The sequence below is a fragment of the Neoarius graeffei genome, chromosome 3 (genome assembly GCF_027579695.1).
Source record: "Neoarius graeffei isolate fNeoGra1 chromosome 3, fNeoGra1.pri, whole genome shotgun sequence".
Classification (NCBI taxonomy): Eukaryota; Metazoa; Chordata; class Actinopteri; order Siluriformes; family Ariidae; genus Neoarius; species Neoarius graeffei.
Window position 1 is genome coordinate 30,804,491 of NC_083571.1, and position 27,917 is coordinate 30,832,407.

The 27,917-nt window shown below is 42.1% G+C and overlaps 1 protein-coding gene across 3 annotated transcripts in view; it reads right to left on the reverse strand.

Annotated features, from left to right (window-relative positions):
• The window catches only part of glrba (glycine receptor, beta a), a 77,426-nt gene that overhangs the window by 23,359 nt on the left and 26,150 nt on the right, over positions 1-27,917 (reverse strand). For all 3 annotated transcript variants that reach the window (XM_060915867.1, XM_060915866.1, XM_060915868.1), the window contains exons 3-7: positions 25,388-25,494; positions 24,695-24,762; positions 22,984-23,210; positions 20,260-20,342; positions 17,618-17,758 (exon numbers count right to left, since the gene is read on the reverse strand). In XM_060915867.1, coding sequence (XP_060771850.1) covers positions 17,618-17,758; positions 20,260-20,342; positions 22,984-23,210; positions 24,695-24,762; positions 25,388-25,494 — 626 coding nt within the window. The remainder of the gene's footprint in view (positions 1-17,617; positions 17,759-20,259; positions 20,343-22,983; positions 23,211-24,694; positions 24,763-25,387; positions 25,495-27,917) is intronic.

Below are 27,917 nucleotides of genomic sequence, written 5' to 3' on the forward strand. Positions count from 1 at the left end.
GTTCGATGCATGATGCAACATGATCTAGTCAGGTTGTTGTGTCTAAGTATAGGAGGTTCAGCAAGTCGGACAATACCAGAAGGTCTGCTCCAAGTTATCAGACTGTTTGAGTTGGTGATGTAAGGTGAAAAGAGACATCAATATTTTTGCGGGTAAAGTTATTCATATTCACAATGTGTGCTTACGTTTATTTTCCTTAGCTCCCTGATAAGATTATTGAAAACATATATGAATGAGTAATGCTCTCTTGGAAAATCTTGAGAAAGCATGTACATGCCTTCAAGCTGGAAATAATAAATCAGCTAATAATAAAAGATAAAGAAGGACACAAACAATAAAGGGACAACAACGCCAACAACACTGACACTAACAACTCCAACAACAACATGAACAACAAACAAAAATAACACCAACAACACAGCGACTACCATCACCACCAACAACACATCCAAAAATAACATGAACACAGCCAGTACCAACACCATCACTACCAAGAACACCACAACCAAAAAATAACACCAAAAATACAACCAAAAATAACACCAACACCATTTTTTTTTATTTTTGAATTTATTTATTTTTTTATTTCAAACATGTATAAAAAATGTATGTAACTATTTGTACATACAAAAGAAAGAAAATGAGAAATCAAAAAATAAATAAAATAACAAAGAGCTAAGACATTACAAAACACCGCACATTGTTCGAAAAAGGAGTGGGAAGAAGTACAATACTTTTTAAATTTCCCACCCCCTTTTTAACTACCCCGAAATCCAAACTACATTAATACACCTATAAAAATATATACCATATATACACTTCATGAATATCTATATAAATATATCTCATCTCATTATCTGCAGCCGCTTTATCCTGTTCTACAGGGTCGCAGGCAAGCTGGAGCCTATCCCAGCTGACTACGGGCGAAAGGCGGGGTACACCCTGGACAAGTCGCCAGGTCATCACAGGGCTGACACATAGACACAGACAACCATTCACACTAAAACCTACAGTCAATTTAGAGTCACCAGTTAACCTAACCGGCATGTCTTTGGACTGTGGGGGAAACCGGAGCACCCGGAGGAAACCCACGCGGACACGGGGAGAACATGCAAACTCCGCACAGAAAGGCCCTTGCCGGCCCCGGGGCTCGAACCCAGGACCTTCTTGCTGTGAGGCGACAGCGCTAACCACTACACCACCGTGCCGCCCTTATATAAATATATAATTACAAAAATAAATATATACTACATACCATATATACACTTCATAAATATCTATATAAATATATAATTACAAAAATATTTATACTATATACCATATATACACTTCATAAATATCTATATAAATATATAATTACAAAAATAAATATCTACTACATACCTATCCCTGTAAATATGAATATATAAACTATCCCCATAAATAAATATATACCATATACAAAGTTAGTTCTAATGTAACAATCAACCCTATTCTATTTATAGATTTATCCCTCATCATCCTCTGTTAACATACTTCCTCTTCTATATACTTGTTTAAAAATATTTTTTGTACCTTTTTTTAACAGATTTATATTTGCACTTTGTTTTATTTCTGTCTCCAGTCTGTTCCATAAAGTCACCCCACAGCTCGATACGCACATGCTTTTCATATTTGTTCGAACCTTTGGTTTTTTAAAATTTAGGTCTCCCCTTAGATTATATCCCCCCTCTCTCTCACTAAACATTCCTTGTATATTTTTTGCCAATAGATTATTTCTCGCTTTGTACATTATTTGTGCTGTTCTGAATTTGACCAGATCCATAAATTTCAACATGTGTGATTTTATGAATAGTGAGTTTGTGTGATCTCTGTATCCTGTTTTGTTTATTGTCCTCATTGCTCTTTTCTGTATTGTACATATCGGCTGCAGAGTGGTTTTGTAGGTGTTTCCCCAGACTTCGACACAGTAAGTCAGATATGGCAAAAATAATGAGTAATATAGAGTATGCAAAGATTTGCAATCAATAATATGTTTTGTTTTCCACAGAATTGCCGAGCACTTTGCTAGTTTTGCTCGTACGTATCCTACATGAGGTTTCCAGCAGACTTTATGATCCAAAATCTCATCTCATCTCATCATCTCTAGCCGCTTTATCCTGTTCTACAGGGTCGCAGGCAAGCTGGAGCCTATCCCAGCTGACTACGGGCGAAAGGCGGGGTACACCCTGGACAAGTCGCCAGGTCATCACAGGGCTGACACATAGACACAGACAACCATTCACACTCACATTCACACCTACGGTCAATTTAGAGTCACCAGTTAACCTAACCTGCATGTCTTTGTGCTGTGGGGGAAACCGGAGCACCCGGAGGAAACCCACGCGGACACGGGGAGAACATGCAAACTCCGCACAGAAAGGCCCTTGCCGGCCACGGGGCTCGAACCCAGGACCTTCTTGCTGTGAGGCGACAGCGCTAACCACTACACCACCGTGCCGCCCTGATCCAAAATCACACCAAGAAATTTAATTTCCTGTACCATTTCTATCTTAGTATTGTCTATTATCAATTCTACATTACATTACAATCTATTTTGTGTCTCCCAAACAACATGATCTTTGTTTTGCTTAGATTTAATGATAATTTATTTTTGTCAAACCATAGTTTTAGTTTATTTATTTCAGTTGTGATTGTCTCCAAAGTCTGCTGCAAATTCTCACCGGAACAAAAAATATTGGTGTCGTCTGCAAACAAAACAAATTTCAGTACTTGCGAAATTCTACATATGTCATTGATATATAATATGAATAATTTCAGACCTAATATTGACCCCTGTGGTACCCCACGTGTAATGTTCATGAAATCAGATTTATGGTCACCTATCTGCACAAACTGTTGCCTGTTTCTTAGATAGCTCGACAGCCAGCTCCACCCAACTCCCCTAACACCACACTTTTCTAGTTTACTTAATAATATACGATCAATGGTATCGAATGCTTTTTTAGGTCCACAAATACTCCAATTGCTATTTTTTTTATTGTCTATACAGTTTGTGATTTCCTCTATTAGTTCCATTAGTGCCATCAATGTTGATCTGTCTGTTCTGAATCCATATTGACTTTCTGTAAGGAGGTTGTGTTTTTCAATGAATTTGTCCAGTCTATCTGAAAAAAGTTTTTCGAGTATTTTGGAGAATTGGGGGAGTAAAGAAACAGGCCTGTAGTTTGTGAAATGGTGTCTATCTCCGATTTTAAACAATGGTATCACTTTTGCAATTTTCATTTGGTCTGGAAATGTACCTGATTGAAAAGATAAATTGCAGATGTGGGTGAGTGGTTTCACAATTCCCTCAATAACTGTCTTTACTGTTAACATGTCTATATCATTCCAGTCTGCAGAGGTTTTGTTTTTACATTTTCTTACAATTTGCATAATTTCTTCATCATCAGTTGCAGTTAGAAAAATTGTACTTGGATTTCTTTCCCCCATATCTTCTATGTCCCCACATTGTGTTGTCTCGGGTTCCTTTATTTTTGCTGCTAAATCTGGTCCCACATTTACAAAGAATTGGTTAAAACCATTCACCACATCCTCCATATTATTTATGGTCTTATCATTTTCAGTGTAGTACTGCGGGTAATTTGTAGTTTTGGATCCATTTCTCACAATACCATTTAGTGCAACAGACATCATATACTATCATATCATAGCCCATATACCTTTAATATTGTTTTTATTTTTCTCCACTAATTTATTATAATAGTCTTTCTTACATATCCTCATAATATTAGTTAATTTATTTTTATATTTTTTATATTTTTCCTCTGCCTCTATAGTTCGATGCTTTAAGAATTGTCTGTATAATATATTTTTCTTTTTGCAGGCATTTTGTAGCCCCTTGGTGACCCACAGACTATTTGTATATTTATGTATATTACTGTATTTCTTTATAGGACAATTTTTATTATATAGTTCATTGAATATTATTAAAAATTCCTCATATGCTTTATCAACATCTTTTTCTTTATAAACTACATTCCAGTCCTGTATCATTAAGTCATTTTTTAGTGCAATCATGGTTTCTTCAGTTTTCACTCTTATATATTTATAACTTTTAGTATCCTTTTTCTTGCTATAATTACAGTAATATACATTAAAAATAGGTAGGTGGTCACTGATGTCTGTTAATAGTAGTCCACTCTCTATATTATTTTCCAGGATATTAGTAAATATATTGTTTATTAAAGTGGTGCTGTGAGAAGTGATCCTGCTTGGTCTAGTAATAGTTGGATACAGTCCCATACTGAACATTGAGTTAATAAACTCTTCTGTCATTTTAACACCAACCACACAGCCAATACCATCACCACCAACAGCGCAGTCAAAAATAACACGAACACTGCCAATACCAACACGACAACCAAAAATAACACCAACAGCACAACTAATAGCAACACCAGCACCAACAACACAACCAAAAAATAACATCAACACAGCCAATATCATCACCACCAACACAACCAAGAAAACACCAACAATAAAGCCAATACCACCACCAACACAACACCAATGACACAGCTAATACCAACACCACCAAAAACAACACCAACACAGCCAATTCCAACACCACCACCAACACAACCAAAAATAATACCAACACCAACACAACACCAATGACACAGCCAATACCAACACCAACAACACAACCAAAAACAATACCAACACAGCCAATACCACCAACAACAACAACAACACAACCAGAAATAACACCAACAGCACAACACCAACACAACCAAAACCATCACCACCACCACAACCACCACCAATAATAATAATAATAATAATAATAATAATAATAATAATGTGTGTATTTATATGGTCAAATAAACTCTCGGTAATGGTAGTAGAGCAGTAGTATAGTGGTAATGGACTTGCAAATGTCAGACATAAAGAGGTAAAAAGTCAGTTAACGTTGTTCAAGAGAAATATATGTGATTTTCAATGCTCTAGTCTCACATCTTGTATTCATCTCTCAGTGTATCACTTAATTCTGTAGTTTTGAATATCGATGTGCACAATTTTGGAATGAACTCCGGACTACTTCCTTACTACTATTTATGAAAAAAAATACTTAATGTATAACTGGCCAATGCAGGAAAGCCATAACAGTCACCCAGACATCTTCATTCGCATAATACCACATGTGAATGTCATCTTTATGTGTCCAAGTTTTAACTGCTGACAAAATTTGATGGATGTTTGGAGGAGTTTAAAAAAATTTAGTTGCTTTGGGTCACGTGCTGTCTTTATTGTGAGTCATTCAAGAAGAAAAATACTAAAGTAAATTAAAAGAATGATAATTTATTAGGGGGCGGCACGGTGGTGTAGTGGTTAGCGCTGTCGCCTCACAGCAAGAAGGTCCAGGTTCGAGCCCCGTGGCCGGTGAGGGCCTTTCTGTGCAGAGTTTGCATGTTCTCCCCGTGTCCGCGTGGGTTTCCTCCGGGTGCTCCGGTTTTCCCCACAGTCCAAAGACATGTAGGTTAGGTTAACTGGTGACTCTAAATTGACTGTAGATGTGAGTGTGAATGGTTGTCTGTGTCTATGTGTCAGCCCTGTGATGACCTGGTGACTTGTCCAGGGTGTACCCCGCCTTTCACCCGTAGTCAGCTGGGATAGGCTCCAGCTTGCCTGCGACCCTGTAGAACAGGATAAAGCGGCTAGAGATAATGAGATGAGATAATTTATTAGGGGGTGGCACGATGGTGTAGTGGTTAGCGCTGTCGCCTCACAGCAAGAAGGTCCGGGTTCGAGCCCCGTGGCCGGCGAGGGCCTTTCTGTGCGGAGTTTGCATGTTCTCCCCGTGTCCGCGTGGGTTTCCTCCGGGTGCTCCGGTTTCCCCCACAGTCCAAAGACATGCAGGTTAGGTTAACTAGTGACTCTAAATTGACCGTAGATGTGAATGTGAGTGTGAATGGTTGTCTGTGTCTATGTGTCAGCCCTGTGATGACCTGGCGACTTGTCCAGGGTGTACCCCGCCTTTCGCCCATAGTCAGCTGGGATAGGCTCCAGCTTGCCTGCGACCCTGTAGAAGGATAAAAGTGGCTACAGATAATGAGATGAGATGACATGAGATGAGATCAGGGCTGGTGGGAAAGAAACATGCTGCAAACTCGTTCATCCTGAGGATGTCAGGCTGCAGGCACTTATGGATGCAAGTGTAGGGGAGAGCGGGTGTGTCACAAACTGGTAACCAAATCCAAAACAGCAATCTGAAGTCATAGTCGGAGACGGGCAAGGGTCGGTCGATTTGCAAACAGAATGTCAAAAGACAGGCGAGTAAACGAAGTCAGAAATAAATGTAAACAAAGTCAAAAGCACTAGTAGTCAGGTAGAAAGTCAGAAGGTTCGGTATGATCAGGCACAGAGACACAGAACGATACTTCACAGTGAGTGTTTGTGGATGCTGGGCTTACATAGGGAAGTAATTACAGGGAAATGGAAAACAGGTGCACTTCCTAGTATTCCGGAGATGAGGGGCACTGTGTTGCTTAAGAGTTGTAGTCCGGAGCAGCCATGTTTCGAGGCTGCTCCAAACTCAGACTTTCAGTGGTGTTACTGACACAACACCCCCATCCAGAGGCGCTCACTCTGGGAGCAATCTCCTTTCTTGAATGGCCTCTTTTTTTTGGTGCTGGCTTGTCTAAGTGTTCAGTGTGGAATTTCTGGGTGAGGAGTGAGTCTAAGATGTCTCGGGAGTTTACCCAGCTGCGTTCTTCGAGGCCGTACCCTTCCCAGTCCACTAAGTACTCTAGTTGCCCCTGTCTGCACCGAGAATTGAGGATTTTGTGTACCTGATATATTGGGTCTCCTTCTCATTCCAGGGAGGGGGGAGGTCCTTGGATGAGTGTGTTAAGCTAGTATCTCACTGGGCTGCGACAGCTTGCGACAAATTGCGATCATCATTCACGAAAGAGTTTCAAAAGTGTCTTGAAACATTCGCGGGACTTCTCAATTTCCTCGCATGAGTCGCAAAGTGTCGCTCCTTCGTCGCTGAGATTTTGAACATGTTCAAAAAATTTGTGCGACAAAATTTCTCTCAAAATAGCCGCAAATGTGTCACTGGTGTCGCAAAGCCGTCGCAAACCCTTCTCAAGTCAGTTTCCGTGAGGCTTCCTCTACTTCCCTGCCTGCCGAGGGAAAGCCAGGCTGCGACAGCCTCCGACTAGTTGGAGACACAACAATTGCGGTAAAATACGCGAATATCAATTCAGTGTGAGTCCAAGTGAAAATTGTCGCTAATTCGCATATTTTATCACAATTGTTGTGTCTCCAACTAGTCGCGGGCTGTTGCAGCCCAGTGAAATACTACCCTTAGTGGCTAGGGGCCTTGGATGGTGGGTTTCAGGCACGACTCATGGTATGTGGGAGCCATTCTGCAGTGAGGTGGGAGTTCCAACTTATAGGAGACTTTGTTAACTTTGAGGATTATGGACCAATGTATCGGGCTTTGAGCTTCTGGCAGGTGTTTGGCTCTCGTAGATCTGTAGTGAACACCCATACTCGGTCGCCTGGGGCATGCTCAGGAGTCTCCCCTCGATGTTTGTCTGCATATTGTTTGTACTTGTTGTTGACCTGTTGACCTGTTCCAGCCTTTGGTGAATCTCCTCCCACACCTGTTCACTCCTCTTGAACCAGGAGTCCACTGGCAGGATTTGTGTTGGGGAATCGTCCCAGGGGAAGAGTGGTGGTTGATACCCAAGGATACACTGAAATGGTGTCAGCTGTGTGGCAGTGTTTCAGAGTTCTGGGCGTACTCAGCCCAAGGAAGGAACTGTGCCCAATCCTTCTGATTCCTCATGCAGAATATCCTGAGGAAGCAAGCGACCTCCTGGTTGGCATGCCCACCTGGCTGTTGGATTGTGGGTGGTACCCTGAAGTTGAGGTCACCGATGCCCCTAATCTGTCCATAAACTTGGTTCATAACCTGGAGATGAACTGGGGACCCCAGTCACTGATGATATCTTTGAGGATACAGAAGAATGAGTTTGAGGGCTTTGGAAAAGTGATCTATGACCACTAGGATGATTGTGTTACCTTGGGATTGAGACAGATTGGTGATGAACTCAATAGCTATATGTGACCAGGGTCGTTCAGACACCGGGAGTGGATAGAGCTTCCCAGCAGGCGGGGCTCATGGCATCTTCACTTGGGCACAGGTGGAGCAGGGTGAAACAAAGTGGTTAATCTTGGAAACCATGTTCTCCCACCAATACTTGTTTGTGAGGAGCTGATAGGTTCTGTGACTGCTGAAGTGCCCCGTGGCTGGAGAAGAGTGGGCCCAGGTGATGAGTTGACCTCGAAATCAGGGCGGCACATACATGAGTCCAGGAGGACAGTTCTCAGGCAAATTTGGAGGTTGCGATTATGCTATGTCTTTATCTACATCCCATGAAATGGCATGCAAGAAGCATTTGGGTGATAGGATAGACGTGGGTTCTGAAACATGGTTGGATGTGTTGTGGATTCTGGATAGAATAGAATAGAATAGAATAGAATAGAATAGAATAGAATAGAACAGAATGCCTTTATTGTCACTATACACATGTACAATGAGATTAAAGCATCTCCAATAACAGTGCAAACAGCATGTAGAGTGAGAGAGAGAGGGAGGAAGGGAAAAAAAGGGGGGGGGAGTGTGTAAGAGGGGTAAGGTGCACAGTCCTGAGGTGTATGTGTTGTGTTACACATTATGGAGTGAGATATTGCTCATTGCACATATAAATTATTGCACAGAGAGAGTCACATTATAAATTATTGCACGAGAGAGTCACATTATAAAATAAAATAAAATATTACACATTTATGAAGTATTGCAAGGTAAGGTAGGTGCACAGACTTGAGGTGTATGTGCTGTGTGTAAGGTGCATGTGCTGTATGTAAGGTGCACAGTCCTGAGGTGCATGTGCTGTATGTAAGGTGCACAGTCCTGAGGTGAGGTGAATGTGTTGTGTTTCACATTATGGAGTGAGGTATTGCACATTATAAAAGTATTGCACAGAGAGAGTCACCTTATAAAGTACTGCACATTATAAATTATTGCACGAGGAGAGTCACATAGTAAAATAAATAGACTATAAATTCAGAGCATATCCAAGTTCAGGGCGGTTATGGCTTTTGGAAAGAAGCTGTTTTTGAATCGGTTTGTCTTTGTCCTGATGCACCTGTAGCGCCTCCCTGAGGGCAACAGGTTGAACAGATCAAAGCCAGGGTGGGAGCTGTCCTTGATAATGTTCTTAGCTCTGCTAAGGCAGCAGGAGGTGTAAATGTCCATCAGGGAGGGGAGAGGGCAGCCAATGATCTTCTGTGCTGCCTTAACTACCCTCTGGAGCCTCTCCCTGTCTACAGCAGTGCAGCTGCCGTACCATACTGTAATACAGTACATCAGCAGGCTCTCGATGGATGAGCGGTAGAAGGTCAGCAGCAGGTTGGAGTTTAGGTTGTACTTCCTGAGGACTCTCAGGAAGTGTAGCTGCTGCTGAGCCTTCTTAATGACTGCTGTGATGTTTACTGACCAGGAAATGTCGGCGGAGATGAGGACGCCGAGAAACCGGAAGGTGTGGACCCTCTCCACATACACACTGTTGATGTAGAGGGGGGCTAGGTCGGTGCTGTGCTTCCTGAAGTCAACAATGAGCTCTTTGGTTTTCTTGGTGTTCAGAGCGAGGTTAATTTCTGAACACCAGGCTGCCAACTTCAGGACCTCCTCTCTGTAGGCTGCCTCGTCTCCCTTTGAGATGAGTCCGACCACTGTGGTGTCGTCAGCAAACTTGACGACGAGGTTGTTGTTGTGGGTCGAACTACAGTCGTGGGTGTAGAGGCAGTACAGGAGGGGGCTCAGCACACAGCCCTGTGGAGAGCCGGTGCTCAACGTGCGGGTGGAGGAGAAGTGGGGGCCAAGTCTCACAGTCTGGGGCCAGTTAGTAAGAAAGTCCTTTAACCAGGCACATGTGAGAGGGGGAAGGCCGAGAGTGTCCAGTTTTCTAATAAGGATGTCCGGGATTATTGTATTAAAAGCTGAACTGTAATCCACAAAGAGTATGCAGACATAACTCTGCTGCTGCTCCAGGTGACTTAGCGCAGAGTGGAGAGCCACGGCGATGGCGTCCTCTGTGGATCTGTTTGTGCGATATGCGAACTGGTAGGGGTCGAAGTCTGGGGGGAGGTGGTCCTTGATGTGCTGAAGAACTAGTCTCTCGAAGCACTTCATGATTACCGGGGTGAGGGCCACAGGACAGTAATCATTCAGGGTGGTGACGGGAGACTTCTTCGGCACTGGGATTATTGTTGCAGATTTTAGGCAGGGCGGGATGACTGCCTGAGCCAGGGAGAGGTTAAAGATCCTGGTGAAGGTAGGGGTGAGCTGGTGGGCGCACTCTCTGAGTACCTTACCAGGTACACCATCTGGGCCGGCAGCTTTCTTGGGGTTCACTGCCAGGAGCACCCGTCTGACATCGTGCTCCTGTACAGTGAAAGGAGTGGTGTAGGAACTGTGTGGTGGTGGGGGCAGGGCAGGAGCAGATGAGTGCTGCTGAGATGTTTCAAAGCAAGCAAAGAAGCGATTTAGCTCCTCTGCTAGCGGCGCACTCCAGTCTCCTGTTGGCGCATCACAGTCTCTGAAGTTTGTGATGTCCTGAATGCCCTGCCACACCTCCCGTGTGTTGTTGCTGGACAGGTGGGACTCTATGCGCAGCCTGTGGTCCGCCTTGGCTTTATTTATTCCTCTTTTCAGATCAGCTCGAGCGGCTCTGTACAGAGCTCTATCACCTGACCTGAAAGCAGCATCGCGAGCCCTGAGGAGTGAGCAGACCTGGCTGGTCATCCAGGGTTTCTGGTTTGGGAAGACCCAGATGTTTTTATCCACCATCACATTCCCGATGCAGAACTTGATATAGTCCAGCACCGTTCCTGTGAATATCTCCAGCTCCTGGTGTTCAAATAAGTCCCAGTCTGTCTGTTTAAAGCAGTCCTGTAGTTTGGAGAGTGCATTGTCAGGCCAGGTTGTGATAGTCCTTGTGGTGGGCCTGGCTCTGCGTCTGAGGGGGGTGTAGGCTGGGGAGAGCAGGAGGGAAAGATGGTCTGACTGGCCAAGGTGGGGGAGGGGTATGGCTCTGTATGCATGCTTGATGTTGGAGTAAACATGATCCAGAGTGTTCTCCCCTCTAGTAGAACACTTAACATGTTGGTAAAACTTCGGCAGTACAGTCTTCAAGTTGGCCTTATTAAAGTCTCCTGCTATTATGTGAACACCATCAGGGTGGGCCTGCTGCTGTTTGTTAACGGTGTTCAGCAGGAGAGAGAGCGTTGTGTTTACACTGGCGTCAGGTGGAATATACACAGCTGTGACAATCACCACAGTTAGCTCTCTTGGTAGAAAAAAAGGCCAGCATCTTACAGACATGTACTCGAGGTCTGGGGAACAATGTTTATCTATAATTGTTCCATTGTTACACCAATTATCATGCACATAAATACAGAGCCCCCCTCCTCTACTCTTACTGGAGTCCTCATTCCTATCCCAGCAGAGCAGAGTGCGGCCTGCTAGCTGCAAGCTAGCATCGGGTATTTCCGGATGAAGCCAGGTTTCTGTGATAATTAAAACACAGCAGTTCCGAGCATAGCGATTTCCAGCGAGTTGTAATTCCAGATCATCCGTTTTATGCACCAGGGATCTGGCATTGGAGAGATACAGGCTCGGTAGAGGTGGCTTGTGTGGTTGTTTTCTTCACCTTAGCATAGCACCGGACCTGCGGCCCCGCTTCTGCTTCCTCTCCCTCCTCCGTCTGCGCCGCCTCCTCGACCCGACAACAATCCACGGAGAGCCCGGCGGTCTCGCTATGTCATCTGGGATGTTATGCGTGAAGAGAAAGTCGCTCAAAACAGATATCTGGTGTTGGTCACCGATGGCTAAAAGTGTCTGGTGGGTGTACTGGATGTTCGCAGAACCGATGGTGCACAAACAAGCAAGAAAGAAATACAAAAAAAAGAGCACTGAAAAGGAGAGCCGTAAGCTGCTGCAACCACGCACACCACCATCTTGCATCGTGCAACTAAGAGGGCATATGCCTTAGTGTTTCTGGGACCTGGGCAAGAGGAGATCATGAATCGAAACCAGGTGAAGAAACGTGCCCATCTGGCTTGGCATGGGTTTAGGCATTTAGCGGTCTTCAGATATTTGAGATTCTTATGATCGGTGAGGATAGTGAACAGATGTGTGGCGCCCTCTAGCCAGTGTCTCCATTCTTTTAGAGCTAGTTTAATTGCAGTTCTCGATTGCCAGTGTCATAATTCTGTTTGGCTGAGGTGAGTTTCTTAGAATAAAAGGCTATAGGATGTAGCTTAGGTTTATCCCCAAAACACTGAGATAGTACCCTTCCCACTTCTGTCTCTGAGACATCTACCTCTACAATGAATGGTTTAGTAGGGTCTGGGTGCTGAAGAATGGGAGCTGTCATGAAGGCAGTCTTGAGCTGGTTGAAGGCTTCTTCAGCAGCTGGGTTCCACTGGAGATGTCGAGGCCCCTTCTTTAGCAGGGTGGTGAGAGGAGCAGTGATCATGCTGAACGCTCCGATGAAGGGCCGATAAAAATTTGCAAACCCCAGGAAGCACTGCAGTTCCTTCACGGTAGTGGGTGTGGGCCAGGAGGTGACCATCAAAACTTTGCTATGGTCCATGCTTACTCCTTCTGCACTGATGAGGTACCCAAGAAAGGAGATCTGGTGAATGTGAAACTCACAGTTTTCTGCTTTTACATAGAGGTGATTCTCCAATAATCAGGTGAGTACTGACCTTATATGTTCGTGATGTGAGCTGTTGTTGGGGGAGTAGATTAGAATGTAGTCTATGTAAGCAATGACGAATCATCCCAGCATGTCTCTGAGTGCATCGTTGATAAAACATTGGAAGACGCTGGGAGTGCAAGAAAGTCCATAAGGCATGACCAAATATTCAAAGTGCCCAGACACATACTAAAGGCGGTCTTCCATTCATCGCCTTCCCAAATTCTGACCAGGTTTCAAGCGCTTTGACAGTCCAGCTTGGTGAATATTCTCGCTGACCTAAGCCGTTCCAAGGCTGATGGCACCAGGGGAAGCAGATGGGGCATTTTACTGTGATCTGGTTTAAACCTTGGTAGTCGATGCAGGTGCAAAGACTTCCTCCTTTTTTTCCACAAAGAAGAAGCTGGCTGAAGCTGGAGTTGTGGATGGCCTAATGCACCCCTGTTGTAGTGCCTCCTGTACATACTCCTCCATGGCAGCTTGTTCTGTGATAGACAGAGGGTGTATGCGATTGCAAGGTGGAGTCATACCTGAGAGGAGGTCTATGGCACAGTCATAGGTTCGGTGAGGAGGCAGGCCACTAACTTATTCCCCTGCTGAAAACTTCCTTGAGGTCATGATAACAGGGAGGAACATTGTCCAAGGTACCTGTCAGTGGGCTCTCCACATAGGTGGATGAAAGAGAGACTTGTGGAAGTTTCAGGCAGTTCTGGAAGCAGGATGAGGACTATTGCAGAATTTCTCCGTCAGAATTTCTCCGCCAGGATATTAAGGGATTGTAGCCATGGGAACCCCAAGACAAGAGCATGCTGATCTGTGTGAGTAACCAACAAGGTGATGTGTTGTACATGAAGTGCCCCAACCTGGATTTCAATGTGTGTTGTAACGAGCCCATCACCAATGGGGCCCCCATCAATGGCCTTAAAATTCACTGGTCATTGGAGTTCTTCCATGGACAGGTTGTACTTATGGACAATCTCAATACTGGTGAAGTTCCCCTCTGCCCCTGAGTCTATGAAGGCAAAAAGAACATGGGTTGAGTCTGGTAGCTTTAACAGCACTGGCATTTTGAGAGAATGCGGTGTGTGAACAAATTCATGACTCACGGGGCTGGATGGACAGGTTTCCTGATGGGTGGGACCCTCCCTTTTAGGGTTTGGTGGGCAAATGGGACACTTGGCTATCAGATGGCTGGACTCACCACAGTAGAAACACAGCCCTTCATGATGCCTCCTATTCCTCTCTGAGCATTGCAAGCGAGCATGGGAGACCTCCATCAAAGTTGGGGATGCCAGAGTAGGAGGAAGGGCTGGAGGTGACTGTAACAAGGGCTAGTTTCTATCCCCTTCAGACATAATGTGTACAATTGTATACATGAAGTTCCATAGCATGAAGTTCCATAGCATTTTTCCTTGTGTCTGAAAGGGCTAAGAAGGTGGTCTAGGCAGATGGCCAGATCGATGAAGGAGTTGAGAGTGAGTTGTTTGTCACAGCATGCCAGTTCAGTGAGCACTTCGGGGTGCAGACCCTGGTGAAAGGTGGCCTTGAGAGCAGGCTCATTCCAGCCACTTCTGGCTGCTAGCATGCAAAATTCTAGTGCATAGTCTCTCTCCTATCTCCTATCTCCCTGTCTGATGGTTAGCAGGCTCTCGCCAACTTCGACCCCCTCCAGCTGATGATTGAAAACTCACTTGAACAGTTCAATAACTTGATCATATGAAGTGGTGTGTTCACCCCCACACTCCCAAACAGCACTAGCCCACTGCAAAGCCTTGCTTGTGAGGAGAGTGAGGAATTGGGTGATCTTCTGCTCCTCTGTAGCTCCTGTGAGGGTCGTGAAATACAGCGGCGCGGGAAGACATTGTTGGCAGGGGGTGCTGTGATGTGACCTGGGACATTTTTTTGAAGGGGGGTCTGGGGGTCCTCCCCCAGAAAATTTTGTATTTCTTAGATGCAATTTCCTGCATTTTAACCAATCAGGCGTCCGAAATCCTTTTAAGCTTGCAATTGCAATATTTCATTAAACTGCCTACTACTTATAGGCCTGATCGTGAGGGCTAGTATCAATCCTCAGGTGTTTGGGAGGGGGGGATTGAAAAAAGGATGTAATTCTCTTCTGAGACATAGTAACTATTAAGTATCAACTAACTAACTAACTAACTCTTACTCTTCTCTACAGACGGTCGACTCGTACTCGCTTCCTGTTGTAATTTCGCGCGCTGAAAAGCTGAATGTCAACGTCACGACAAAAAAAATTCTGATGGTCCACTAGGCTACATATTAAGTTATAAGTTTTAATTAAATCCTTTTTTAAATAACTAAAATGTAGCTCTCATCATCCTACATCTAAAACATGACATATAAAATCAGCAGAGCCAAATGAAAACAAATAAATAAACAAATATATTTTCACGTAAGTTTTGTTTTATGTTCATGTCAGTTTTGAGGGTCCACCACCAGGGGGTGCTGCCGCACCCCCCGCACCCCCGGTTCCCGCGCCGGTGGTGAAATATAATGAGCATTGAAGAAGAAATCCTTTACAGTCTGGAACTTCTCTAGAATACTTCTCAGGTCGCAGAACCATCAAGGCTGCACGGAGGACAAGAGGCGTGCCAGGATGGCCTGCGAAACAACAGCCATTAATTGTGACATTCTGGTGTTACGTTTGCTTATCATTTGCTGATGTTCTCCTAACAGTCGCCCCTGAGCATTGAGAGCAGCTTTGCTTCCTCTGCTGCATCCATTGTTGGCAAAGTATCCTGTCAGGGTGCAGGTACTTACGGATGCAAGCGCAAGGGAGAGCAGGTGCATCGCAAACTGGTAACCAAATCCAAAACAGCAATCTGAAGTCGTAGTCGGGAATGGGCAAGGGTCGGTTCATTTGCAAACAGAATGTCAAAGGGCAGGCGAGTAAGCAAAGTCGGAAATAAAAATAAAGTCAAAAGCACTGGTAGTCAGGCCGAAAGTCAGGAGGCTTGGTATGATCAGGCACAGAGACACAGAACGATACTTTGCAGTGAATGTTTATGGATGCTGGGCTTATATAGGGAAGTAATTACAGGGAAATGGGAAACAGGTGCACTTCCTAGTATTCTGGAGATGAGGGGCGCTGTGGTGCTTGGGAGTTGTAGTATACAGCAGCTATGTTTGGAGGCTGCTCCAAACTCAGGTTTTCAGTGCTATTACTGACAGAGGACATGAGTGTTTAATTACAGAGGAGACACACAGATTTTATTATAAACATCACTGTGGGAAACTAATGCTGTCCACATAGGGCTGGACATCCTTCAATGACTGCATATATCTTTTCATATACAGTATATATATATAGATAGATAGATAGATAGAGAGAGAGAGAGAGAGAGAGAGAGAGAGAGACATGATTAAATAGTTTCAATACACTTTGCTACTCGTGATATATGGAGTCTGTTAGTACATACAATTACAGAAGTGCAATATACAGCAAATAACCGCTTGCATACATCATGTATTATTTTTTCTCAGCTCTCTCTTTCACACACACAAACAGGGTTTAATATAGTACATAATGCACTTTATACATCATGACCTACATATGTACAAGTGACTAGCAAACAAGCGTGTGTCTTACTATCCATAGATGTGGACATTTTATCATCATAACTATTAATGCAGCTAATTAAAGCTACGCGACACCTAAATCTAACCCTAACCTCAGTAACCAAACACTGTTTTTAAATAGTTCAATTTAAAAGAAAAAAGACTGATTTTGAGACCAAGAGAACTGATTTTTATGCCTCCACTACTGTAAGGTGCAGGAGGCATTATGTTTTCGGGTTGTCCGTCTGTCCGTGCGTCCCGAAACCTTGTGAACACGATATCTCAAAGGCTAATGAAAGGAATTTCACCAAACTTTCACCATTTGTGCGCTTTGGGACAAACATCAACTGATTAGATTTTGAGATCAAAAGGTCTAAGGTCAAGGTCACTGTGAGGTCAAATGTCTGTCCGAACACCTTGTGAACACAACATCTCCAAGGCGAATGAAAGGAATTTCACCAAACTTTCACCATTTGTGCATTTGGGGACAAAGATAAACTGATTAGATTTTGAGATCAAAAGGTCTAAGGTCAAGGTCACTGTGAGGTCAAATGTCTGTCCGAAAACCTTGTGAACACAATATCTCCAAGGCTAATACACGTAATTTCACCAGGTCAAGATTACTGTGAGGTCAAATGTCCATCCCCAAATCACAACTTAATAAGGCGTGTAGTTTACCGGGCGGAGGAATCCCCATCGACACCGTTGGCGTCGAGTTCCATCTAGTTCTTATTTTTTGCCTTATTTCTTGTTCATTTTTTATTATTAACAAGATGGATCAATTTTTTTCCAATTACACATTATACAAACATTTGATAGAGAAGGTCTTTGAATAAATCAGACAGAGCATTGATGTCTTTTAAATTATGCAAGAATCATTGGAAAACATAAATTATAGCCATTAATTAAAATAAAAATAATGAGTTTTCTGAGTCACAAAGAGACATGAAATCTATACATGCTATATTTGACTTTTTTTACATTGCCTTCCTCTCCCAATTTATTTTGGGGAAATTCAATACGGTTTGTGGGGAAAGGAGGCTACACTGTTTGTGTGTGTGTGTGTGTGTGTGTGTGTGTGAGAGAGAGAGAGTGAGGAAGTTTTCAACACTTTCACAAGCATCGATTCAGGCACAAATTAAGAGTGCATAGAAAAGGAAAGTCAGCATTTTATTGAAGAGCTTGTGGCAGTGTGTGTGTGTGTGTGTGTGTGTGTGTACCTGTTCCAGGGTAGAATTTGGTGCAGTTCCTGTAAGCAATGTCCTCTTGTTTGACATCAAACTGCGGCAGAGCAATCTCGTCCATCTGAACTGGGTCACCCGACTGCCACATGAACACCAGGTCCTTTGTGGTGTAGCCATCTGCAAACAACACACACACACCTCCTTTACTCCGTTTAGTCCTTTACACAGAGGCCATGCCTCTTTCTTTTAGGTTAATAAGCACACTAAACATGCTTTCTTCATTATCCCCTTTGGACACAAGGAAAAATGCTATGGAACTTCATGTGTACAGTTGTACACATTATGTCCAAAGGGGTTATTACTGATGGGGATGAAGGCCACACCCCCATCACAATGACAGACAGGCAGAGAGGTCGCACCTTAATCATTATAGGAACAGAAGTCACGCCTCCATCATTATTATCATTAACAGAGGCCACACCTCCATTATTATTATTCATGATAACAGAGGCCACACCTTCATCAGTGGGACTGACAGACACAAAAATGTGTGTGCTGTCAAGCTTTAGAGACACAGAGAGAATCCGATTGATTCTCAAATTTTTGGCTGATACTGTTTTGCTATATTATTAATATTGAGGTGATGAATCATATACACACACACACACACACACACACACTATCCTGCAGTTCCACAGTCCGGCCTTGCTGAAATAGGCTCCCTATTACATACAGATATTCAGTTGTGTGTGTGTGTGTGTGTGTGTGTGTGTGTGTGTGTGTGTGTGTGTGTGTGTGTGTGTGACAAAAGCCTTCTGTACTCTGAACCTAACCATATTTTTTCTCCCTCCCACACAGATGACTGCAATGCTGACGCATTCTGCCTGGCCCCCTACTGACTCCACAATTTGTACTCTACTATTTTTATTAACACACAGTAATGACTATCATTATATGCGTGAGAGCAAAACTTTGCACATTCTCAGCTTTCTGAATGAAAATGAGGAAATTGTGCTTCTATTTTATAACACAAAGGCTAAAAATAATAATGTACATAACATAACATTACATCCTGGAACAAGACAAACCATTCAAAACATGACTAAAAAAAGAGATTTGCCAAAAGGTCTGTTTCATAACAGAGGGTCCAGATGTGATGGTATGACCTCTAGCAGCGTTAGAGCAGAAATGTGAGGATCCAAGGACTGCCCAGATAATATAACAAGAGACAAAGAAAGGATGGTCATAAAAGAGAATATTTTAGAGAATATTTCTTCTTTATTTTTTTCGCGGTCTGGTTTCCATCAAATCCTGTGCTCTGATTGGCTGGCGAGTTACGGACCCCGGTTATGGACCTCTGGCGACTCGCTGGTTCACAACAACAACAAACATAGTAGCATTTTTTGTCAACGTTTATCTTTTTTTTATAAGATTTATTTATGAGATTATCAAAAATCTTATAAATTTTTGCCAGCATTTCTCAGTATAATAGCATTAATTTTACAGCATGGATAGCGATAACGACAGTCTTCACAGCGAAAGCGAGTTTTACTACCCTGAGGGAGAAGAAATAAAAGAAAACATTTCAGGAGAAAGCTAAAAACCTCTAACTTGCTAACGCCGAGCAAAAACATGGCTGAATCCTGAATGACTCAATTTTGTATAAATAGGGGACTACATAGGCGGCAAAATGTAGTTTTTTTCCTGCCATGGAAGTGCACTTGTATACCGAGGAGGAAGCCATTTGCATTACAGCCATGAATGAGGATTCAAAATGGCGGCTCGGCTCGGTTTTCCCTTTCGGGCGCTCTCGTTTTCTGTTAGAATTTGGTAAAGAAAAAAATAAATATATTATTTACCAGCTTAAGGTCTGTCCGTATGGTGAAATACCATGACCTCGGCCCTGAATACTGACCTCGGCCCAGAGGGCCTCGCTCAGTACTTTCAAGACCTCGGTCACGGTATTTCACCATACGGACCTCCCAGCTGGGAAATAACATATATATATTCAGAAAGAAAAAAATGAAAAATTTTGGCAACATAGACAACTGTGAATCCTAAGACAGTAAATATTTCAATGTTAGTAGATAGTGTTAGTGTGTATTATTTTTGTAGTTTATTTCATTTTGGTTTTCAATAATTTGGCTACATTGTAAATAGACCAATATTAAGTCTGATACATTCATGTAACCACAATATGTTTTTATTTTATATTACATCATGTTGCATTACAGTAAGAGTAAAGAAAAAAAAAACCAATGTGCCTCTTCAGTCTGTATTTTCTATCCCATGATTTCTATAAATTTAAAAATGGCGGAATATGGACTTCCTATAAAGAAAATTCAACTTTAATACATGTGAAACATAACTTTCAGAACATAAATACTGACAAAACATTTTGGATTCTTTGAGCAATGCATCTATATTTCATGTAATATAGCAATATAATAAATATGTACAGCGTTTTGAAGCAAATTCAGTCTTGATGCTTGGATGGTGTCTACCATCACCTGATTGGTTAAGCACAATATTGTAAGTGGACTTATTTATGTAACGTTCAGCTTTTTTGTCCAGGTTGCAAATAGAGATGTACTGATGTACAGAGAATCTCAGAGGTCTAGAAGACCCTGGTGTACCATCTGATCTTGAAAGGGAGTGTTTTCAGTGTGTGAACTCACAGCTTTCTAGTTGCATCTTGCAAAGTTGTGTGTCCATGGGGAAAAGGGTGAGATCCAGAGGACATGAGAGAGTCACTGACAACCTGCAAGCACACACACATATATATACACACACACATCAAATACAGCACTGTGCAAAAGTTTTAGGCACATGTAAAGAAATGCTCTAGACCAAAAATTGCCTTAAAAAATAATGAAATTAAATGTTTCAACATTAAAAAATTACTATAAGCAGCAGTAAGCCATAATAAATGAATCAAAGTCAATATTTGGTATGAGACGACCTTTTGCTCGATAAAAAAAATAGTAGTCTCAGGTACAATGAGTGCAGTTTTATGCGGAAATGAGCTGTAGGTTTTACTGAGCATCTTACAGAGCCGGCCACAGTTCTTCTGGACACTTTGACTGTCACACTCACGTCTTCATTTTGCACCAAAACCCAGCAGCCTTCATTATGTTTTCTTTTTGTGCCTCCGCCACCTTAAGGTGCAGGAGGCATTATGTTTTCGGGTTGTCCGTCCGTGCGTGCGTCCGTCCCGAAACCTTGTGAACACGATATCTCAAAGGCTAATGAAAGGAATTTCACCAAACTTTCACCATTTGTCCCCTCTGGGACAAACATGAACTGATTAGATTTTGAGGTTAAAAGGTCACAGGTCAAGATTACTGTGAGGTCAAATGTCCATCTCCAAACTTTGTGAACACCATATCTCAAAGACTAATGAAAGGAATTTCACCAAACTTTCACCATTTGTGCATTTGGGGACAAACATGAACTGATTAGATTTTGAGGTTAAAAGGTCACAGGTCAAGATTACTGTGAGGTCAAATGTCCATCCCCAAATCACAACTTAATAAGCCGTGTAGTCTACCAGGCGGAGGCATCCCCATCGACGCCGTTGGTGTCGAGTTCTATCTAGTTTAATCTGAAAAGTGCTCTCTTATGTAATATGCTGCTCAGATACAAACTTTTTTTTTCTGTAATATTTAATTTTGTGCTGGAAAATGAACGTTTGGGGGCGGCACGGTGGTGTAGTGGTTAGCGCTGTCGCCTCACAGCAAGAAGGTCCTGGGTTCGAGCCCCGGGGCCGGCGAGGGCCTTTCTGTGTGGAGTTTGCATGTTCTCCCCGTGTCCGCATGGGTTTCCTCCGGGTGCTCCGGTTTCCCCCACAGTCCAAAGACATGCAGGTTAGGTTAACTGGTGACTCTAAATTGACCGTAGGTGTGAATGTGAGTGTGAATGGTTGTCTGTGTCTATGTGTCAGCCCTGTGATGACCTGGCGACTTGTCCAGGGTGTACCCCGCCTTTCGCCCGTAGTCAGCTGGGATAGGCTCCAGCTTGCCTGCGACCCTGTAGAAGGATAAAGTGGCTAGAGATAATGAGATGAGATGAGATGATGAAAATGAACGTTTGGACTCTAAAATGTTTTTGTACCGACTCAATGTAGAAGTCATAAAATAGAAATCTATAACAAAGTTTGTATGAAAAAAGAAATAGGGTGCCTAAGACTTTTGCACAGTACTGTGGATTTTATATACACACACACACACACACACACACACACATATGACTTAATTTAGAAGGCAATATATTTGACGAAATACATAGTGTGTGTGTGTGTGTGTGTGTGTGTGTGTGTGGGAAAGAGGGGTTTTGAATAGACACACTGCAAGGTTCATTAGGCCCGGCTGCCTGAAAAGCTGCAGTGGCAGATGAGGAAAAAACACAGAGCCAGAGAGAGAGCAAGAGACAGAGAAAGAGAGAAAGAGAGAGGGGGGGGGGGGGGGGGGGGTCTGGCCTACGGCTATCCCACACATGACAAGCACAAACCCAGAATTTTCTTGTTCTTCATCTGCTACACTATAAAGTCCTTTTTTCAGCTTGCGCTATAGCACAGAGCACAAAACCCCACACAGAGTGGAACGAAATACAGCGTTTTTCTCTGAAAAAACATTCACACACCACAACAACTGATAGAGAGACAGAGTGTTAACAGCGATGCTATCTCAAGCATGCAACAGGAATTCATTCAAAGAGCTACAGCTTTATTGTGTGTTAATATTAATACTCGACGACTGAGCTGATGAGAGAAGCTCAATGTCTTGGGTTCAAGTTATTAGTGAATAATCAATCCAGGCGAGTCTGGCGCACGTTGATGCATAACCGATACAATCATTTGAGGATTCAAATTATATGTAATCGCATTACAGTCCATAAAACACTCGTGTTTAAGTAGGAATCCCAGTAGAGCTCATTTTGTAGGGCTTGATAATAATCGACTAAAATAATCAACAGGATTATTTTTGCTCAGAACTGAAATGCTGATTAAATCACAGTACATTATAACCTAATAATTTTTTATTTAATATACACTAATTAACTGAATCTTTTTCTCTGTGTAGCTGAAGGAAGTTTCCTTTTGTCATAATGGCCTTTATTCATCAGAATGATTTATGGACAAGTCGGTGTCTGATTCATGAAACTGTCATACGACATCAAAATCAATTTGTGTGAAACTGAGTTTGTTTGAGTTAGTTTGAAACACTAATCCTTACATATTTACATGACAAATGCATAAGACATGCCTCAATTTACCCAAATTATACATCTAATTTACATAAAACATACCCTAATTTATGCAGGCGATGCAATCATGAGTCAATAAGCAGGCTGCAGATATCCAGGGAAAGAACTGAATCAAAAACAGTTAAAGACAGAGCTACCTCATGCTAATGAGCACGTCCCCGTTGCGGAAGATGAACAGCAGGATGTTCTCCTGTGTCACGTCATGGAAGTTGGCGTTCTTCTCGTTGGCAAAAAACAGATCAGGCTTCCACAGGCACTGGAACATTTTGGGGTCCACTGTCAGCGCGTCTGACTTGAAGTCTGTTGGCAAGCGCAACCTCGGGTCGTTCCAGCGCTGCCGCAGGAAAATGTTTACACGGTAATCCTGGATGAACAAGACACAAATAAAGAGGGAGAGAAAGAATCGTTTTTATTTTGCTAAATGTACACAAATATGATCTTTCATATATTTGTGACGCTGAGAAATATTAATGGAGCAGATAATATGGTCATGTTTCAGTGTTTGCTTTTGGAATGGATGGATAAATATATGTATTAATTAATTAACAGATGGCTGATAGATAAATGGATGGATGAGTAAATGAATGAATTGATAGACGGATAAACACAGGTAGATGGATGAATGAATAAATGGATGGTTGGAAGAATGAAAGAATGAATGAAATAGATGGGTGGATAAATAGATGAATGAATAAATGCATGGATGGATAGACGAATCGATGGATGGATAGGTACATGTATGAATGAATAAATGGATGCATGGATAAATATACGGTTGGAAAAACAAATGAATGAATGAAGAAACAAGTGAATGAATGGATGGATGGATAAGTAGAAGGATGAATGAATAATTGGATGGATGGAAAAATGAATGAATGAATGAATGAATGAATGAATTGACTGATGGATGAATCAATGGATGGATAGGTAAATGTATGAATGAATAAATAGATGGATAAATAAATGGTTGGAAAAACAAATGAATTAACGAACAAACAAGAGAATTAATGAATGAATGAATATATAGATGGATGAATGGAAAAATGAATGAATGGATAGATAAATTAATGAATAAATGGATGGATGAAAGGATGAATCAATGGCTAGATACATGGATAGGTAAATGAATGAATGAAGGAAGTGGATGAATTAATGGGTGGTGGATGGATGGATAATTGGAAGGTTGAAAAAATGAATGAATGAATGAATGAATGAATGAATAGGTGATTGGAAAAACAAATGAATGAATGAACAAACAAGGGAATTAATTAATTAATAGATGGATGAATAGGTTGATGGATAAATAGATAACTGAATGAATGAAGAGATGGATGGATGGATGGATGGATGGATGGATGGATGGATGGATGGATGGATGGATGGATGGATGGATGGACAATTGGATGGTTGGAAAAATGAATGAATAGATAGATGAATTAAATGGATGGATAAATAGATGGTTGGAAAAACAAATGAACAAACAAATAAACAAATGAATGAAGATATGGATGGATGGATGGATGGATGGATGGATGGATGGATGGATGGAAAATTGGATGGTTGAATGAATGGACTGATAAATTAATGGTTGGAAAAACAAATGAATGAACAAACAAACAAGGAGATGAATGAACAAATGAACAAACGAATGAAGAGATAGATGACTTAATGAATGGATGGATGGATGGATGGATGGATGGATGGATGGATGGATGACTAAATGGATCTGTGGATAAAGAGATGGTCGGAAAAACAAATGAATGAATGAACAAGCAAGAGCATGAATGAATGAATGAATGAATGAATGAATATACATAGTGTTTAATAGCTTTAAATGGTCATGTTTACCATTGTGGTCTCTTGAATTGAGCCAAAGCTGTTGATGAAAATGTTCACCTTATCCTCCACTGGAATGCCTACACACACACACACACACACACACTTATAGAATTCATACAAATACACACCATAACGATTTGTGAATAATGCCTAACTTTGGGTTAGGTGTAATTGCGTGCGTGTGTGTGTGTAATGGAAACTGATTGCTGAAAACCAACAGCAGTTTGAATATTACTGCTTGAACTTGTCCTCACATATCATTGGCCTTTATGAAGAATGCTCTTGTGCGAGTATGCCTGTGAAAGTGAAAACGAGGACTGTTGATCATCGATGCTCCTGTATGACATTGTAATTCCACCAGCTGTTTTGTGACACTCGAGAACTTCCAATTATCTTGCACAGTGTGAGCCTCACTCTGTCCTAAACCCAAATTACAGCTCTAATTAGCTCATCCATAACTGTACTTTGGACTTGCCAGTTCTGCATAAACACAGAGCCTTGATTTGCCTTTGACACACACTGTATTTTCTGGAAATATAAATATTTTTGATTTGATCTCACACTGAGGTGTTACAGCATACAAACTGATCATTATAATACAATATTCTGATTACGCCTTATGGTCTCTGTAAAATTCAAGACAATGAGATTGCTCTTTCAGTCTCAATACAAAGCAGGCATGATGGTGATGAATGGCAGTACCTTTGAAGTTTGGGCGGATGCGGGAGTCATAAGTCACCAGCAGACGGTTGAGGATGTTACTAGTGGAATTGGCAGGAACTCGATCGAGATCTTCGGCTGACAATTGACTGTAATCAACAAATAACATCACCCACACAGTTACACTCCACACACATACACTCCATAAACGCAATGAGAAAAAAAAAAAAACACGACATGAAAATCTTTAGTAGAGCTCAGAACACAGTGTTCCTAATGAAGCTATTAGCTAGCTAGAGAACTAACAACATTACTTAGTAGCACAACTACCTTGTAAACTAGCTTTAAACTAGTTTAGACCTTTAGACCTTCCTTTAGACCTTTAGACCATTTAGACCTTCCTTTTGTATTTGCTGAGTTAGTTTTCGAGCTAATTTCCTTTGTTTTTATTTTATCAATCAATTATGAAGTAATTGTAATCACTCTGTTTTTTTATATGTATATGTATGTGTGTGGGGCGGCACGGTGGTGTAGTGGTTAGCACTGTCACCTCACAGCAAGAAGGTCCGGGTTCGAGCCCAGCGGCCGACGAGGGCCTTTCTGTGTGGAATTTGCATGTTCTCCCCGTGTCCGCGTGGGTTTCCTCCGGGTGCTCCGGTTTCCCCCACAGTCCAAAGACATGCAGGTTAGGTTAACTGGTGGCTCTAAATTGACCATAGGTGTGAATGTGAGTGTGAATGGTTGTCTGTGTCTATGTGTCAGCCCTGTGATGACCTGGCGACTTGTCCAGGGTGTACCCTGCCTTTCGCCCGTAGTCAGCTGGGATAGGCTCCAGCTTGCCTGTGACTCTGTAGAGCAGGATAAGTGGCGACAGATAATGGATGGATGTGTATGTATGTATGTATGTATGTATATGTGTATATAGTATATATATATATATGTGTGTGTGTGTGTGTGTGTGTATATATATATATATATATATATATATATATACACACACACACACACAGTGGTGCTTGAAAGTTTGTGGACCCTTTAGAATTTTCTATATTTCTACATAAATAGGACCTAAAACATCATCAGATTTTCACACAAGTCCTAAAAGTAGATAAAGAGAACCCAGTTAAACAAATGAGACAAAAATATTACACTTGGTCATTTACTTATTGAGGAAAATGATCCAATATTACATATCTGTGAGTGGCAAAAGTATGTGAACCTCTAGGATTAGCAGTTAATTTGAAGGTGAAATTAGAGTCAGGTGTTTTCAATCAGGTGTGAGTGGGCACCCTGTTTTATTTAAAGAACAGGGATCTATCAAAGTCTGAGCTTCACAACGCATGTTTGTGGAAGTGTATCATGGCACAAACAAAGGAGATTTCTGAGGGCCTCAGAAAAAGCATTGTTGATGCTCATCAGGCTGAAAAAGGTTACAAAACCATCTCTAAAGAGTTTGGACTCCACCAATCCACAGTCAGACAGATTGTGTACAAATGGAGGAAATTCAAGACCATTGTTACCCTCCCCAGGAGTGGGCAACCAACAAAGATCACTCCAAGAGCAAGGCGTGTAATAGTCGGCGAGATCACAAAGGACCCCAGGGTAACTTCTAAGCAACTGAAGGCCTCTCTCACATTGGCTAATGTTAATGTTCATGAGTCCACCATCAGAAGACCACTGAACAACAATGGTGTGCATGGCAGGGTTGCAAGGAGAAAGCCACTGCTCTCCAAAAAGAACATTGCTGCTCGTCTGCAGTTTGCTAAAGATCACGTGGACAAGCCAGAAGGCTATTGGAAAAATGTTTTGTGGACGCATGAGACCAAAATAGAACTTTTTGGTTTAAATGAGAAGCGTTATGTTTGGAGAAAGGAAAACACTGTATTCCAGCATAAGAACCTTATCCCATCTGTGAAACATGGTGGTGGTAGTATCATGGTTTGGGCCTGTTTTGCTGCATCTGGGCCAGGACGGCTTGCCATCATTGATGGAACAATGAATTCTGAATTATACCAGCGAATTCTAAAGGAAAATGTCAGGACATCTGTCCATGAACTGAATCTCAAGAGAAGGTGGGTCATGCAGCAAGACAACGACCCTAAGCACACAAGTCGTTCTACCAAAGAAAGGTTAAAGAAGAATAAAGTGAATGTTTTGGAATGGCCAAGTCAAAGTCCTGTTCTTAATCCAATGGAAATGTTGTGGAAGGACCTGAAGCGAGCAGTTCATGTGAGGAAACCCACCAACATCCCAGAGTTGAAGCTGTTCTGTACGGAGGAATGGGCTAAAATTCCTCCAAGCTGGTGTGCAGGACTGATCAACAGTTACCGGAAACGTTTAGTTGCAGTTATTGCTGCACAAGGGGGTCACACCACATACTGAAAACAAAGGTTCACATACTTTTGCCACTCACAGATTTGTAATATTGGATCCTTTTCCTCAATAAATAAATGACCAAGTATAAAATTTTTGTCTCTGTTTAACTGGGTTCTCTTTATCTACTTTTAGGACTTGTGTGAAAATCATTAAAAATTTACAAACTTTCAAGCACCTCGTATATATATATATGGGC